At 40.4% G+C, this 17,651-nt stretch overlaps 1 protein-coding gene across 2 annotated transcripts in view; it reads left to right on the top strand.

Moving 5' to 3' along the window:
• The window catches only part of MCTP2 (multiple C2 and transmembrane domain containing 2), a 125,337-nt gene that overhangs the window by 48,720 nt on the left and 58,966 nt on the right, over window positions 1-17,651 (top strand). For both annotated transcript variants that reach the window (XM_074600265.1, XM_074600266.1), the window contains 6 exons: window positions 524-688; window positions 2,537-2,667; window positions 9,430-9,616; window positions 10,550-10,643; window positions 14,403-14,505; window positions 17,365-17,467. In XM_074600265.1, coding sequence (XP_074456366.1) covers window positions 524-688; window positions 2,537-2,667; window positions 9,430-9,616; window positions 10,550-10,643; window positions 14,403-14,505; window positions 17,365-17,467 — 783 coding nt within the window. The remainder of the gene's footprint in view (window positions 1-523; window positions 689-2,536; window positions 2,668-9,429; window positions 9,617-10,549; window positions 10,644-14,402; window positions 14,506-17,364; window positions 17,468-17,651) is intronic.

The raw sequence follows: 17,651 nt of genomic DNA, 5'->3' as shown, positions 1-17,651 counted from the left end.
GCGAACGCGGACGACAGGCGGTTGAGTGATTGAGGAGGTGGAAGATGGGTGCTCAGCCTTTCACCTGGCCATCGACTTTATGATTGTGGGCTGTCTCCCCGGAAAGGACAGGCATGCGTTTTATGGACAGAGCTAGAGACATCCAAGAGTTTACTTTAGTTTCTCCCCTCTTCCGCCTCTCCTCCCCAGCGCTCTCCTGTGGCTTTCCCTGAGCCAACGTAACAGATTGCTCTCGATGCTTAAGGTCTACGCTTACCAAAGCTCAGCCAGGTTAGCTGAAGTCGACTTCTCTGGTGGTTCAAGCTAACCCTGCTGATTTTGCTCTCATGCTGAATGACATCCCTTCACAGGGCCAGCCACGGTACAGTGCAGGGAGAAAATCCATAGCATCCGATTGCCCTCCATTCTCTGCTTGCTCCATGGTACCTCTCTCACTTCTGGTGCTTTCATATCACAGTCAGTTTGAGCATAAAAATGTGGGGTTTGGCGTATAAATGTTTTGTGTTGCTGACTTGCTTTTCAGTCGAGTTTCATACGGAGCGTGCGACTCTCCGACTCTTTGCGCAAGAACCAGTTGTGGAACGGGCTGGTCACCATCACGCTCTTGGAGGGGAAGAACATCCCCGGAGGGGGCTTGGCAGAGATTTTTATTCTCCTCAAACTGGGAGATCAAAGATACAAGAGTAAGGTAAGTATTAAGGATTTCCTTAAGTTTGCTGAAGCCAATAAGGTACCTGGTGGGTTTTTTTTTTGCCGGTGTTGCAACCTCAGATGGAACTATTCTTGAATCCCTTTTATATAAGCGAGATCAAAACCAGGAGATCAGATCAGGGACATTAACATTTTACTAATATGTTTTACATGCCAATATAGAAATAGGAAGTCAGGAATACTGTGTGTATCTGTTTTTGTGCATTTAACGTACTCATCATATTGATGGATGTTTGACATTAATATGAAATGAAATAAAGCTATGTGCATCACACATGTGTTTTGTTCCCTGCCAATACAGAAGTTAGGTTTGCAACGTTAGGTATGCTGGAAAAGCAGAGCTGAAATGGTTCCCAGTGCAGGGGAATTATTTATTTATTTTTTTTTTTTAAAGAACCTTTCTTGAAAAATATGTTACGTATAGTAGAACCCACCCCCTCCGCCCTAAACACATGGAATATTCCATGGTTTGATTTGAAATTTTATTCTTCTAGGCTGTGTTTGCTTGTATCCAGTACTGTTTCATGGGAACCTAAGAAATGAATGGGGTTCCCAAAGATACGCATTTCATCTCCAAACTCCAATAAGGCGAGAGCCTATAATTAAAATAATATTCTGTTGAGAAAGCAAGAGCTTTGCATGTCATGAACTGGAAGTGTGGAGGGAGGAGGAGGAGGAGGAAACAAACCAACCCCCTTCTGTACAAAATGTGCAGAGCAAGTTCACAGAACATAACGTTCAGTGTAGGCGCAGCTGAAACCTGCGCTCTGTCCCCCACATCGGACCTCAAACCAAGGTCATGATATAATGCTTTTTATTCAGAAAAGCAGCTTTGAAAAATAACAAATGGGTTAGTTATTTTAGAATAAATATACGTTATTCCAGTTAAGATCCTTTTTTATGTTTCTCTTTCACGGTCCATAGCTTGTGTCATGAATCTGCAAGACTGCACTGTTTGCAGTCACAGAAAATTAAGAAGTTTAAAATGGGGAGTCAAGTACAATGTTGCGGGCAGTGAGTTAATTGCTTAGTATTTCTGTCTGGGGTCCAGCAGGAGTTGGGGAGTGCTGCTTTTACACCCTAATAGGACTTCACATAGGCAGTGCTTCACATTCTTTCCTGGAGTTTATGCGATTTATGAAGTATGATCTCTCATAGTCCAGAAAAGCAGACAAAGTGGGAGAAATCCCAGTCATGGTCCAGCTAATCCTATCTCCTGTTCTCTCAGTGGCTGTGCTGGTATTGGTGGTGGGTAGCGTAGTGTGATCTGAATTGCAAGTGATTTAAGCCCCAATCCAGAGAATACTCAGAGTAACCTGAACACGCGAACAATCTCACCGAACTCAGAGGGGCCATTTACAGATACCAAATTAACTGGCTGTTAATAATTTCAAGGCTGCTCCTTCTTTGCCTATACGTTAACACAGAAGGGTAAAAAAGACTGGTTTGGGTTCCTGAATTCATTCAAACCTGTTTTCAGGTGATTGTCCTCAAAAGGTTTATTCTTGATATTTTTTTTTTTTTTCTTTTTCCAGTGTGTGGTGTTGAATGATGACCACAGTCCACTGAAAGTGGAGCTGGTGGATCCATTTTGCATTTCAGAATTTCTCCAGCTGTTCATTCACATCACACTTGCATATTTATCGTTACTGGGAGAGGGGAAAGAGAGTTTTTAAGGAAGAGGAGGCTGTGCATGATGGGCTGGGGAGCTTTGGTTGGAATGACCTTAGGACTTGATGCCCTAACATCTAGAATTGATATGTGCTTTTCTGTGGAAATAAGTACTATTTAAGAAAAGTAAATATTATAACTGCATGTTTTCTAGACACTGTGTAAGAGTGCAAATCCTCAGTGGAGGGAACAGTTTGATTTTCACTACTTCTCTGACAGGAAGGATATGTTGGACATTGAGGTCTGGAGAAAGGATAACAAAAAGCACGAGGAGCTTTTGGGAACGTAAGTTTTTTCTTTTTTTTGGGGGGTGGGGGGGGTGGGGTAAGTACAAAAGATAATGTGATTTTTATTATGATTTCTTAAACTGATCAATTTATTTTCTTTATCAGCATCATACTGTGTGTTTCTCTCCTTATTCCAGTCATGTCCAGATGCCTCTGGAAGGGTCTGTTTATTAAAATATATTACGGGGTTATTGATTAACCACAACCTGAATGCAGAGACGTGCAAGCTGACCCTCCGCATGCCAACTGTAAAATCCAGAATACTCCGTGAGCTCAGTGGCAGCCGTTTCTGGGAGGGCCGGTGGCAGCAAGGAGGCAGTACTTGTCTGCATTTGCACGGTGATACTGCCCCAGCCCCGCTGTGCTCTACAGGGCTGATTTGTGGCTTCAGGCTGGTGCCCGTTTAGGGATCGTTGTGTTCCTTTTGAGTGGCACTGGTGTCCCTTTTCTCAGTTTGCGCCTTGGTGGTGTCTTCTTGTAGCCTTGTTTGTGGATCTTCTTAACCTGGCTTTGCTTTATTTGGGTAACCTCTTCCCCATTGCCACAAAGGACTGATCTCAGTGGGTTTGGCGCCTCATGATATTGCACAAGCTCGTGTTGTTTAAAGCACCATTTTTAGAGGTAGCCTCACAGGTGGTCGACCCATCTCCTGACTGATACCAGATTTTGTCCCACTGCATTATTTCGTTACAGCTTCAAATTCTCAAGTAATGATCTTATGCCGCGTTAGCAGATGAGACTTTTTTTGGGTTAGCAGTTGAACCTTTCATTTTAATTTCTTAATGGGGATAGAATATGGTTCCCACTCTTAAGTCCTGCTCTTTCCTCTCCACTCTAACTCCATCTTATTTTGTACAGTATTAGTACAGTCTTGGTTTCCTAGTAGTAACTGTATCTTCTTCTGGCTTGCAGCATTGTCATCTAGACCCATCTCCCCAAAATGCATCTGCACAGTTGGCTACATGCAGCAGCACCAAGAACCGTTTAATTTACTGGAGCCCCTCTTGGCTCTGTCCTTGCTTATCTGCTTGCAGGATCGGTGCCACAACCCCTGAATTCTTAGGGGCAGGGATCCTGTCTGCCCTCGTTTGCCGTTCTCACCTGGCGAGCCTTTCACAACTTGCTAACTAAGTAACAGTAACTCGTAAGAACATTCTCTTACTTTAAGCATTCAAATAGTTTGAAACTATTCACTGAGAAGAACAATGCCCTTTGGCTCTACAAACGTTTGTGGTTTTGCAGAGCAGGAAATGCTTTCTGGCTGAATGCTATTGCTCATCACATGGAGAAGTGGCTGAAGATGAATCTGTTCCTTCCATTCTCACAGTTACTTTTATTACTTCTGATATTCTCTTTAGAGTCAGGAAATGTAGCAGTGTTTGCAGCTTGCCTCTGTTCAGTCTCCCTGATGCTGGAGAAATTCTTCCTTAGGATTTTCCGCCCCTTTTGTTTGTTTTTTTTTTTCTTTTTTTTTCTTCCACTGGTTTCTGGCAGGTGGTGTTCAACATGGCAAAAAAATTATCAGCAAAATGCTTATTCTATTATTAAAGACTTCAGCAAGGGGAAAGCCTGCGTGTGTTAGATTTACCTTAAAGTTATTGTTGCTGTCTATGTGGAGAGAAAATATTACTGTTGTTGCCTTAAGCACATCAAATTCGCTGTAGCATCAAAACAGGAAAAAAACTGTAGTAGATTTTAAAGGTTGATTGCAAGAATAGGTAAACACCAAATGCGTAATAACAAGCCTTGTTTGTACAGCATAGAAACTTTTGACACCCAATAAATAATATTTTATGAAGGGTTCAAGTGCAGTGTAATCTGGAAAAGGATTCTGTAGGCAAAACAACATTATGAGGTGCCATGTTTATTGTCCCCATGATTTCCAAGTTGAGTTTTCAGATTCCTGGGTTTCACACCATCACGATAAGAAAGATCCTTTAGTGAAATGTTTGTGGGTTATGTTCCATTACTACCTATAGCAGTACAGCCCAGCTGCCCTCAAATAATTTGCATGGTTTTGAGGAAAAGGCAAAATTTGCTGGATCTTAGTAAATAATTCTGTGGTCAATTTGTGGGTACAGTTAGGATTCATTATGCTCCCTCGGGGCCACGTAGGTTGATCTGTGCTGGTTAGACCTTTAAATACATATACTATGTGTATATATGTGTGCGTATATAGATATAAAATATTTAAATGAAGTTGAGAAGATGCACAAGGTGGAGTCACGTTTTATAATCCAGACTGCTGACCTTCTGTGGAAGAAGACTTCTGTTAATTCCTTTAGACCCAGGAGTTCATGCAGGATGGATGCCTTAAGGCCCTGGAACATGGCTCTTCTTCTGCCAGGCATAATTTGGTTTCCGTGTAAAATATTGTTCTTGAAATAGGACCTGAAGCGTCTGTGGAGACTATGGAACATGTACAGTAAGAAATGTGTTGGACCTCCGGTACTAAACACTAACACCTGGGGCCTTTGTCTGCTTCTGAATTAGTAAGGAAACATTCGGTGTGATTTTGTGTCACCCTTCTATCACGAAACAAACCCTCGCTGTCAGTGCACATCGCAAGCTAAATTATTACGTTCAGCCTACCCGCGTCCTCCTTAGGTTTTCAACTGGATCCAGTTTCTCTTCCTCGCTTAAAATCCTGCGGCATTGAATGGTTCAGCTGCGACACCGAGGGGTGGCTGTGTTTTGGTGCTGGATGAGATAATCCCTCTATTTGGTCCGCGCAGAACTGTTAGTAACATTTATTGAGTGCTTTTTGTGTCCTTTGGGATAAGAGGCATGCTATAAACAGGAGATGATGTTAATGTATATTAATAAACAAAGGTGTTAACGTGTGCAGAATTTGTCCAGGCAGAGTTAAATTGTTTATGCCAAGTGGTTACAGAGTGTTTCTGCATTAAGGGATATGTTTTGAAAAAGAGATGCTGCAAAATGTTGGGGTTTTTTTTTCCTTCACATATTTACCTCAAGAAAGAGATTTTACAAAACCTGCTAGAGTTAAGACCGTGAGCTATGGGATTGGAGTGCATCCAATAGCTTTATGATGAATGTCTCCAGGAAACAGTGTCTTTGCAACAAGAAACAATCCGTATTTTAAAGGCCATGCTGTTGGGATGGAGCAGTAAAATCAACTATGACTGCGTACAAACCTTTCATTAAATTTCACCGAGCTATAGGAAGAATCAGACAACCAAAACTCACCTGTAGAATAAGTCAGAATAAGACCTTATTTAATTGTCTCCTTTACACGTGTGGTATTTGAAATTCCTTTCCAAATATTAATCATAGGTGTATCTTACTGTATACTGTGATAATGATTCTGACCTCCTTTGTGAAGGGCTTTCAAGAATTCCGCAGGCGGAAAAAATGGCAATGTTGTGTGTGGATTTTTTCATATGTATTTATATATATTTAAAGCTACTTATAATTTGATGAACTGTGGATTGGGTAATAAAATACAACTCTATAATTACTGGTAAGAGGCTAAGCTCTGCACTTTTTAGTGAAACTTTAACACTTGATTCCCTGATAAACAAATAATTTTACCCCCAAATTTACTATGTAGGGCTCTCAAGTAATATTTCTCTTCAAATTGAATAAAAAAGGGGGGTGTGCATGGGGAAGTCTGGCAGCTAAAGATGAGGGCTGTAAGTAAAAATAACAGTCTAAAATGAAAACTAAAGCTGTGGTGTAATCCTTTGTGGGACGAGAGGTTAATATAGAGGTGTAGACCTCGATATTGATCAGGAGGTGGAAGGAAAGCATTTAATTGTGGTTAAAAAAAAGTGATACATTTGTGTGCACAAGGCACTCTTAACTTACAGAACCGTATCCCGTCCAGATCATGAATGTAGCCATGTGTGTGAAAGTCTATACCTGGATTTAATATGTAATGTAGCAACAGATAACGAGCAGAGCTATCCTATTCTGAGATAGGAATACTATGTTGAGAATTTAACTCAGGAGGTCGTTTGCGTTACCTAAAATATAACCCGAGAGTCTTGCCCTTTGCATTCAGATCGGGCAACTTTTGAGCAAACAGTGGATTGCCTCCATTAGCTTCATACTGTGCCCGTCACCGTAGTCTCTTACCACTTTCCTGTGAAATACTTACCTGTAATAAGGTCTTGCAGATAGAAAGCTGAGAAAGAAGGAAAGGAAGAGTTTCAAGAGGATGGGGGAAGTAGTTTGGAAATCATTAGACTCGTGTTAATAGCGTAGAAGCGTTTGTGTGGAAACTGCAGAATTTATATAGTAAATTGAACGTCTAATTGTTCTACCAAGCTGCATTCTTTGCAGTCTGATCAATTATGTTGTATAACCTAAATGAAACAGATTGTCTTTTCTTTTCTTAAGCCTTTTGCCATTTGCAAGTGCAAATGCAGATTTTCTTTTCAGCTCCTCAAAAGAAAATACAGAGGCATACCATCACCTTGAGTGAACACAGATGTTTTAAGGAAGTTAGTTTGCACGGAAATCAGACATGATTTGAGGAAGAAATGCTTATACTCCACCTCCTGCTGTCTTCCCCTCCACATATGCATCTCTCCTACCCCCACACCCTTATATTCAATCTTTTCTTTGACCTTTGGCTAATCAAATTCTTTTAATAAGAGAAACAATTCCAATTTGCCAAAACAAGCTACAATTATATTTAACTTTGCCTTTGAGATACGAGAGATTTCTGAGGTTATCTATAGGTGGGAGATACACCATTGTCTGAACGAGTTGTCTTTTCTCTCTTACCCCGTGGAAAGTTCTTAATATAAAAAAGCAAATGCAGCTTTTCCCAGTTGCGGGCTGTGTTGAGTGGGTGGTGGATGAAATGCTGATGTGGGAGATGTGGCCTCTGTTGCCAGCAGAACTGCAGACCAGCTGGGTGACCCTGAGTTTTCCCCTCTCCTTTCTTCAGTTTCTTCATCTGTAAAAAAAACAAAACAAAACAAAAAAACCCCAAAGAAACCCCAACCAAACAAAAAACCCCAAGATAACGATACATCCCCCCTTTTAATGATACTTTAGGTATCAGTGCAAAACTGCTGCAGTCTGAGAAGCAACTCTGTTAATGCAGCCAAGGTGGTGTTGACCTCCAGTGTGGAAGTGATAAGGTCTTTTTCTCAAATGTTTGCCTTTTTTTGTTGTTGTTTTATTTTCCTTTCTGCTGTAACTTCTCTTGTCATATCTTTCTGAAGAGTCTAGGCGTAGCAATGAGCTTTAAATGCAGCCTCTCACACTTGGAAACTGTGTTGAGAGGCAGCCTACGCGCCGAGCAGTGTTGGTACTCTTCCTGGTTTATTTTCTTCCTCTTTCAAAGCACTTGAAAGCAGTTAATAAGAGTAAACTTGCAACCTGTTGTACATTCGGTGCAGTGAATAGCAAAGAGCACACTTAAGGCAGAGTCATTCCCATTGATTCTGGTCAGAAGAAACTTACACAAAGAGCTGTGTTTTAATACACGGAGCTACTGGATGACTTACAAACTCATCAGAGCAATGACTTTTACTTCGTAACACAGCTTCTTGGCTTTTCAGGCTGAAATGTTTTGGGATTTTTTTTTTTTTTTTTCACCCCCCTTAGCATTCACAGAAAATAGGCTGTTAAGAAGCGGAAAGCATGCAATTTATAGCAGATGGGTATAAACCGCTCCAGCTCTACTACTGGAATGGGATCAATCAGGAACACTACATGCACCATTTACCCAGAAGAAACCCACCTGGGGGAACCCTGTGGAATTTTAGCCTATTAAGGCAACACCTTAACAAGTTTAGTTTAAATAAAAACTTGTCGGCAGGCATTAAGCGGAGCGAAAGCTCTCCCTCTCCGTCATCCGCTCGCCGTCCCTTTGAGAAATGCGACTCCCCTTGCACTGTGGCAACAAAGCTTCTCCTTCCTTAGTTTTGTTTTTCCCTTTTTCATCTGTGACTTTTGTTCAGCCTGATCTTAAAAGCCAAGCCCTACGGAGGTTCAAAAAAGTTCCACTCCATTTACTGGACTGCTAAATAGAAGGCATTTAGCCGAGCCAAGTGATTAGGCTTTCTCTTGCATTTAACCGCTCCCTTCACATGTAACTGGCTGTCTAGTGATATCTCTCTGCTTTAGCCCGTGCTCGTCTTTTATTATTGTCTCTTTATAAATGTTTCTCTTTTTTCCTCCTTACTTTTATTTTTTGGTGAAGTATCAGGTTAATGATACATATTACATGCAGGGGATGGGAGGGGGACTTTTTAAGACAATCCTTCCCTTTGGGAAGTAGTACACCGAAAATGCAGCTTGAGTAAGGCTTGTAAAAGAGATTGGGGCATACAGTATAATGTAGCATAAAATGGAGTATGTGGCTTTAAAGAAACTAATCTATTTTAGGCTAATGTTTTAAATTTTGCGTTTGCCTCTTTTCTTTTCCCCCAGGTGAAATACAAGTTGTGTTTCGAATCCATCACAAAGCACTAGGGGATTTTAGAGGGGAAGTGAGGCAGGCCAGAGTTAAGTTTTCCTACTGTACTCGTAGCCCAAACCTTTTACCTCTGCTTACCAATAGGTGAACCAGAAAGCAAAACTTGACAATAGGTGCAACAGAAACTGGCTAATTGGTTTTCCATGTTTAATTTTGAGATACTTTTTCTTGCGTTCTTTTCCATCCTGAACAACCAATAAGTTTTGGTGCCTGCTTGCTACTGAAATCAATATAAATATCACTTTATTTTTTTTTTTCCAGCTCCTTCTTCTTATTAACCCGTTGGTCATGTCATTCTAGGTGCCAAGTTGATATTACTGCCCTGCCGATGAAGCGAACCAATTGCTTAGAGCTGCCTCTGGAAAAATATCCAGGGTCCCTGCTAATGCTGATCGCGGTTTCCCCGTGTACGGGAGTGTCTATCTCTGATCTGTGTGTCTGCCCTTTGGGAGACCCCAGTGAAAGGCAACAGATTTCACAGCGCTATGTGAGTTTGCAGTTTTTTTTTCCTTACCTTTTTTTTTTTTTCCTCCTTTAGTTTTGAAAGTAGTCAAAATTGCAGGGAAAAATAAAAATAAAAAAAAAAGATTTGGCCAGTCACAATAACATGTCTCCTACCAGAGAAAACTATCACACGGAACAGTTATTACGTTTCGAATGACAAGGAGGTTTGCAGGGCAGATAGACCCAAGCGATTTGGCTGCTTGTATTTGTTGAGTTTTAAACTAATACTTTTCTTTGCAAACTTGAATTGTATTAAGAGATTATCGTGGGGAATAAGAGACATTGAGCACCACAGAGAGCTTACAGTATGCTTAGCTTTTGTTCTTCCTTTGGGGAGGATATGTTCTGGACTTCCAACTTTTGGAGGATAAAGCCAATGATGGCTTCCACACCTCAGTCCTGAAAACCTGGGCAAGAAGAAATAAGTGTGTATCTCTCGAAAATGGGGCAAGAAGAAATAAGCATGTATATCTCGAAAATAGAGGGCAAGTCTAAGGAATTTGAACAACACAAGTCAAAGTTACTTTGGAGGACAGATTCCTCACTCCTGATTGAATGTGCTGCCCTCCTGACCCATGCTGCTTCTCCGGGTCTACCTACGTCCCATTTTCTGTTTTAATTGGCAGCTGATACTTGCATGAACATGCAGGGCTTCTTTCAGTCTCCACCATGAAGTTAACGTGTAACTTATGCGAATGGAGAATTTCCTTGGGAGCAGGTAGCTTATGAAGTTGTGAACCTCAGGGTCATGATGCAGTGAGACTGGGATAGTGGAGATGTATTTATGGGTGTTATCAGCTCCTGAACTGAAACACCACAGAAATAGTGATGGATATAAAAATGTAAGTCTTTTAGTAGTTCATTATTTTCTGTTTCTCAGTGAATTAAATATATCTTTATGCTTTCCTCCTTGCAGTGTATAAAGAATTCCTTTAGAGACATAAAGGATGTTGGCTTCTTACAAGTCAAAGTTTTAAAGGCGGTGGACCTGTTGGCAGCAGATTTTGCAGGTATTTTATTTCTATTTTTCCAGCATAAGATGCTATAATATATTGTGAGTGCCATAATATATTGTGAGTGCTACTTAGACTTTGTTCAGTACTGTCAGTTGATCAAGGAAAATAAATAGCTCGTCATTTCCCCAGTGGCGAAACCTGCCTCAGGGAACTGCGATACCAAATGGTTTTGACTCCCAAAAGTATGTGGGAAGGTCCGGTGGGTGGAGATCCGATTTCCCCTTTAGATCTGAGCAGTGTGACCAGTAACTTAGCAGTTAGCATGATGTGCTGTTGTATTTTCCAGCAGGAATATATAAAATAAGAGTCAGTATAAAGTGATGGTGCCTTCAAAGCAGCCTCTCCATCTTTTGTCGGGTGCTTTGTGAGTTCGTGAACAAGACTGAAAGATTTTGGGGGCATCTGACACGGTGCTGAGTGTGTGGGTTTGGGTGGTGCTGCAGGCTGTCACCCGAAAAAGAAAGCGATGGGGGTGCGAGTGTGATGGTTTCTCTTACAGCTCGTTTCAGGATTCGATTTGGGGTGATCTTTTTGGCACTCTTACTCCAAGAAAAGGATGGATTTTTCATCGGGCTTTCCCTCAAATTGTGTTTGGTCCTGACAGCAATGGACAGTAACACCGTTTAAAAAGACAACTTTATATTGTTTCTTCAGGGAAGGTCTAGGGAATTGATACTTCTCTGCAGCGACTGCCCGGATATTATTATTTTTATTATGATTTTCTCCAGGATTCTGGAGACCTTTTAATTCCCCTCTGTATCTTGAGCAGCTCGTAATTCACAGACAGAGCATTGTGTGTTGTATATTTGCTGACACAGTCATTTTTTAAGATAACTTGTTGATAAAGGCAGGAAGGATGCTAGAGAGAAAACACTCTTGCCCCATACCCTGGTATTCATGAGGACATTGTGACATAAGAGAACGTTGCTCCTAAACTAAGGAGCAAAGGAGAAAGCCCAGTATGAATCACAATACTATTCCAGTTTCAATTATCTACTTAACCCTGCAATGGGGGAAAAAAAAGTTAGTGCAGAGAGCAGTACTTTAAAGGACTGAGGAACTTAATTTGAAAACAAACAAAAAGCCTGCCAATAACGAAAGGCAGCTTGTACAGAAATGCATTTCTAAATTGACATAATGTATAAGTCTATACGGAATTAGGCATGTAACTGCACTTTACTAACAAATTAAATAAGTAGTGTACCACAGCAAAGCAGAACCTTTGGCAAATGGCAAGGCTAAGGCTATCTAGAAATGTATGAGGCTTTAACACAGACAGTGTCCAGGGAAAGAGCTGAGCCCAGAAGGTTATCTACCCTTTGGAAGACTTCACTGATGCTAATGTGTTTGAATCAGTGATGGATTTGGCCCCCTTTCCCTCAATACTTAAACAGCAGCATGTGGGTGGATAATGAACATTGGAAGAGACGCGCAGGTTCTTGATTCTGCAATTCAAAGACTTTTCATGCAGAGTATGTGACACACATTCCTTGTGCATAGCACAGAATGAAATTCTGCTTAAGTAAAAGGTTACTCAGTCTGTCATTATATTCAAAATAACCCAGGCTTTGAGCCTGATTCATGAAGCAAATGACAAATTGTTTTTCAATGGCAGTGCTGAAAATATCCTAGTATTATGCTGTAATAGACCCACCAAATTGCAAAAGGATGCAGCCATTTTAGGTAAAAATAGCATAATTTCTGATCGTGAAATGAGAGACATAAAGATTAATTATCTGTTCTGAGCCATTCATAAATGATTAGTGCAGCAATTATGGGCTTCCATAATAGAGCCCTCCTAGAGTAGTGCCATATTTCCTGCATTGCCAGAGAGACTGCTCAGATTTATTGTTATTGATATAAGTAAATTCGAAGTCTAGCTAAAAAAGCTGATAAAGAGAAAATCACAGAGACAATAAGAGGTACAAGGTTTTCCAAGGGTTAATAGAGGAGCAGGATGAGCAGGTAGAGTTCCCTCCCTGTCCTGTCCCAGAGCAGCCGTGAGTCTCCTGTTGTCGAGCTTCTGCAGCCCAGTCATCTGATGACACGTGAAATGCCACCTTATACCTTATTCCCACAGTAAAGATTGGGTTTTGGTGCAATTGGGATTTCTGTTGTCAGATGATTATATGTTGGCAATATAAACTTTAATTGTAAGTTTTTAGCCTACTATAATAATAGTTATCGGAAAACAACATGGTATCTGCTTTGGTTTTGAACAGTGTTTTGAAAATCCATATTTTGCCATTTGACATAAATTTTAGGCTAGTTTCCACGCAGCTATATCAAATATGTAGAAGATTTTCAGCCATTGCTCACCCAGTTTGAGCCTTCCATACTTTTGTATTCCCAGATAATAGTTTTGTTGACATGAAAATGACTTTTTCTGCTTTGTTGGATGTTTTCTGTGTACGCGTGAGAGTTCTTCTCAAACACTGCATTTGCTCACTGACCAAAAAAAATAGCATTCAGAATACCAAATTATACAGTGGGATTGTTTTTGGCATATACCAGTTTGCATTTCAAGCAGTTTCTCTGAAAGGCTACACGCGTTTCCACGCTTATCAGGGAATGGGCATGTAAGCTGAAAAGGAGAAGACAAATAGATTCCAGTAATACACATGGTCTTTAAACTTTACCAATATTGACTAGTTAATACTCACTGTTTACATACTGGAAAGATTCCTGTTTAGTTTATAAACTTCTCAGAGTAAGGACCTTAAAAGGGCTGCATTAATAACACCGAAAAGAAGGATTAAGAAGAGAGCTTTTGCTTAAATATACGTATATATTTTTTTTTTGGTCTGCTATCTAAATCTCTGCATTGCTGAGGTATTTAGTTGCCTACATAGCAGTTAGGCTGGAGTGTCTATGGCCAAGTTATACATGAACACTGAAGATGAGATTAAATCAGATAGTGAGCCAGACGTGCTGATAAAGGGTACTCCGTCCACGATGGGAACTGCTGAGCTGCAATAAGTTGTGAAAGCTACAAATTCATGTGGTGTGAGTTATCAAAAAATTACATTAGCAAACACGTCTTCACCATAGTAAGTTCCACGTTAACATCCTTCTTTTGAGAGGAGTTTGGGTTTTGTGGGGTTTTGGGCGTTTGTTTTGTTTGTTCACTTTAAGTACGATACCTGGTTCGCGCACGGATTCTCCAGTTGATGTTGGGTTTTGTTTAAACTGTGGCACTGTGTAGGGCCTTCGTAGTTCCAAGGACTTGCTCACGTGGAACTGACTGAAGAAATGCTGCTGATACAGACAGTGCTGTGCTGCTTTTCTCATGGCGTGGGTATTTAATCCTGTAATAAACTGAGGAAGACAACAGACCCTAAGCAGAGGATAAAACAGAGAGCTGCAGCACTGATGCTTACCTGGGTCAGAGTGATGGTAGTCCTTTTGTAATGTTACCTGAGTAATTACCAACATGAGCAGATTTTTCTTGCTATAAAGACTTAGAGATGACTAAGTCTCAGGTTTCAGGTATTAGAATGAAGCTACCTGAATGTGTTGCAAAGTAAGTATTGGAGTTTCCAGAACTGAGGATGCCTTGGAGGTATTGTTTATTTAGCGAGTCATTCCAACAGAACGAGGCAGTTTGCAGTTGTATTAATGGATCTTATTTTATTCGACCAATCACTTCCTCAGCCCTATTGCAAAGAAAGAGCAGGCATACTAAATACAATAACTGGTCCACTTCATTTTTTTTTTTTTTTTTCCTTTCTTGTCTATCTGATCCTTCCCTAGGTAAAAGCGATCCTTTCTGTGTATTAGAGCTGGGAAACGACAGTCTTCAAACACACACCGTTTACAAGAACCTCAATCCAGAGTGGAACAAAGTTTTCACATTGTAAGTGGATTGATTTTGAAAACATGCTGCAACACCAAACAGCAGCGTAACTATAAAAGCTATCGACTTTGGGAAAATACAAAGGTCAAGTTTAAGACGTGTCATTTTTTCACAGTCAGAGAGGATGTAGGAGAAATATCAAATATAACTCAATTAAAGCCTTTTGCCTTTTACTAGTTCTTACATGGAGTTTATTAATAGAAGTCATTAAAAGAAAAATTACTGTGATATTTATAGGAAGAATCATGACTAGACATAATGGAGTCATAGCTGGATCCAAGAGATAATATAACAGAAAGTAGAGAGCAGATACTCACGCCTACATTTTCCGTAATTTAAAATGAAAAATGTTTCATTGAACCATGATAGAATCCTTGTTTAATTTGTAAGTAAGCAGAAAATTAGAGCTCATGTTGTTCCTGGTGTACTTTCTGAATTTAAACTAGCCAAACACAGTTTACCCCAAATTAGAAGCTTAAATTTTTATGGAAATCAAAGTATTCTTTTTTGGTGACTTTAATGCTGTAAAAAGCATTATATATATATACACACAATATATATATAATATATATATAAAATATATATACAATACATATATATATTTATATATATTTTATGTATAAACTATAAAAAGCAAAAAAAGCACAATTTTTTCATCTTGATTTACGCTGACAAAGATTTTTGTGAATCATAGAATCATAGAATGTGTTGGGTTGGAAGGGACCTCTAAAGGTCACCTAGTCCAACCCCCCTGCAGTCAGCAGGGACATCTTCAACTAGATCAGGTTGCTCAGAGCCTCATCAAGCCTGGCCTTGAATGTCTCCAGGGATGGGGCCTCCACCACCTCTCCGGGCAACCTGGGCCAGTGTCTCACCACCCTCATTATAAAGAACTTCTTCCTAATGTCTGATCTAAACCTGCCCTGCTCTAGTTTAAAGCCATTGCCCCTCGTCCTATCGCTACGTGCCCTTGCAAACAGCCCCTCCCCGGCCTTCCTGTAGCCCCCTTCATGCTATAAGGTCTCCCCGGAGCCTCCTCTTCTTCAGGCTGAACAACCCCAACAACCCAATGACTGAGTGAGATAAACATCTCCAAGACTGTGGTAGTCTGTGGCAAGGAAGGCAATCGCGAGGGCTGGCAACGGAGCGTTTATGACATTTGCACCTGTCCGCTGGAAGAGCAGTTTGAGAATGATGGACATCTTGCAAAAGCAACATTCATAAATACTGGGCTGGATGGGAACACAATAAAAAGTATCTGGTCTCTTTGATAGAAGTACCTTGCCAGATTTCTGTTTAATTCATGGCTGCAGCTGAATGCGTCTCTCTCCGAGTCCTTTCTCTTACTTTGTCTGTTCTCAAGAAGCTTCCACTCATCACTGTTTATTCTGAGATTGTGCCAGCAGCTGAGTCTTGTCGGATGTTCATACAAAAAAATAGACCTAACAAGAATTCAGAATTATTTCATTTAAAAAGAAAGCTTGTGTCTGTACTTCCTGTGGGTCTCAGAAATGTCAGCTGTGGACTCCCTCTAACTTTCTCATTGCTGTCGCACGGCTAGTCCAAGCACCAAATCTGCAGAGCCAGTCAGGCTCTCACAGCTCTCCTTAGATTTTTGGCCATTTAAAAAAATTTCAATTAAGCACCTTAAAAGCTATTGATGATTTAGATTTATTTTGGAGCAGAGTGGATTATTTTGAGTGAACGAATGCATTTCAGCCAGAGTGTTCAATGCCACCAGAGAGCCCTTCCCATCATATTCAGATTTTCTGCAACACACTTATCTGCGTGTGTCACTGTAGGGGTTTTAATATTTTATACCACTGGTAGCTTTATCATATGGGAAATGATAATGCCTTGGTGAGGAATGTGGATATCTAGTTGCAGAAGTGGCAGGTTTCAGTGTATTTTAAAGCTATAATGTCTTGAAAACAGTGCCTTTCATGGTGGTTCGGCTGCTGGTCACATCACAGAACATGCTGTGGCTGCCAGCTGGAGAGACAACCAGGTGGCTTTGAGGTTCAGACTTGCTACGCGAGGAGCAACTCCACTGTGTTGCAGGCAGAGGTTCTGGGAGCAGGACAGCTCTGAAACAACCTTCTTTCGAGCAGAACGGCTGCCTTTAGTTAAATAAGAAACACGCACTGTACCATGTAACTCTTTCTTTAACTCTTGCCCATGGAAAAAGGAAAAGAGGAGATAATGAATGCAACTCATAAGTCGTCTCCAGTTACACGTGCTTTTGCAGGCACACAGATATAATTTTTCTAAGATGAGACTCTGATTTATTAATGACCTAATAAATGCTTAGGATCGTCCCCACTGTCACCTCAGTAGAGCATTTGCACTGAACAGAACAAAAATATTGTACATTTGGTCCTTAATTAGGGTTGTTAGGTTTATATTAAAGTAATTGGTTTTGTTAGAACCTTAAAAAGGGAGATAATTTTTCAATAATTGTTCAAGTCAAATGAACTTGCGTAAGTTTTGTTTCCTGTATTATTTCTTTAATGTCCTGAAGCCTGGTTTTGAATTCAGGCCTTGACCTCTCCCAGTCACCAGCTTTCCCTGTTGGAGAGCTGAGTTCTACACCGTTGGCATCAATATCGACGCACAAAAAGTGTCACTGTCTGGTAGTTATTTTCTTCACCTAGTTATGGGACTGAAACATGAGGGGAAAGCTTGGGGAATACCCATAATTTGATTCCTTTTTTAGGGGAATTTAATTAAATGCTAGTTTTATACTCCAAGGTAATACAAACTTAATTAGTAAAACAGTATTCTCAGATCTTTGTGGAGGAGACTGTATGCATGTGTATCGAATGTTATTTTTTTATGTGTCTGCACTTTTTGTTCCAGCCCTATTAAAGATATTCATGATGTTCTGGAAGTGACAGTGTTTGATGAAGATGGAGATAAACCCCCTGATTTCCTTGGAAAAGTTGCCATCCCTTTGCTGTCTGTAAGTTACCTTTGCCACGCATATCATTCAAACATTGATGGTTTCGCTGGGAACGAGCTTCATTTCTTTTCCCCATAGCACAAAGCAACACAGATTTAGAGATAAACAGGCTTTGAGATCTATATATGCTTTAGTTGGCAGTGTTTATAGTTCTCCTTAGTGTAACGAGCGTTGCCAACCCATT

This window comes from Larus michahellis, chromosome 9, assembly GCF_964199755.1.
Source record: "Larus michahellis chromosome 9, bLarMic1.1, whole genome shotgun sequence".
Classification (NCBI taxonomy): domain Eukaryota; kingdom Metazoa; phylum Chordata; class Aves; order Charadriiformes; family Laridae; genus Larus; species Larus michahellis.
Note: the sequence above shows the minus strand (reverse complement) of the source record. Positions and strands in the feature narration are given on the sequence as shown.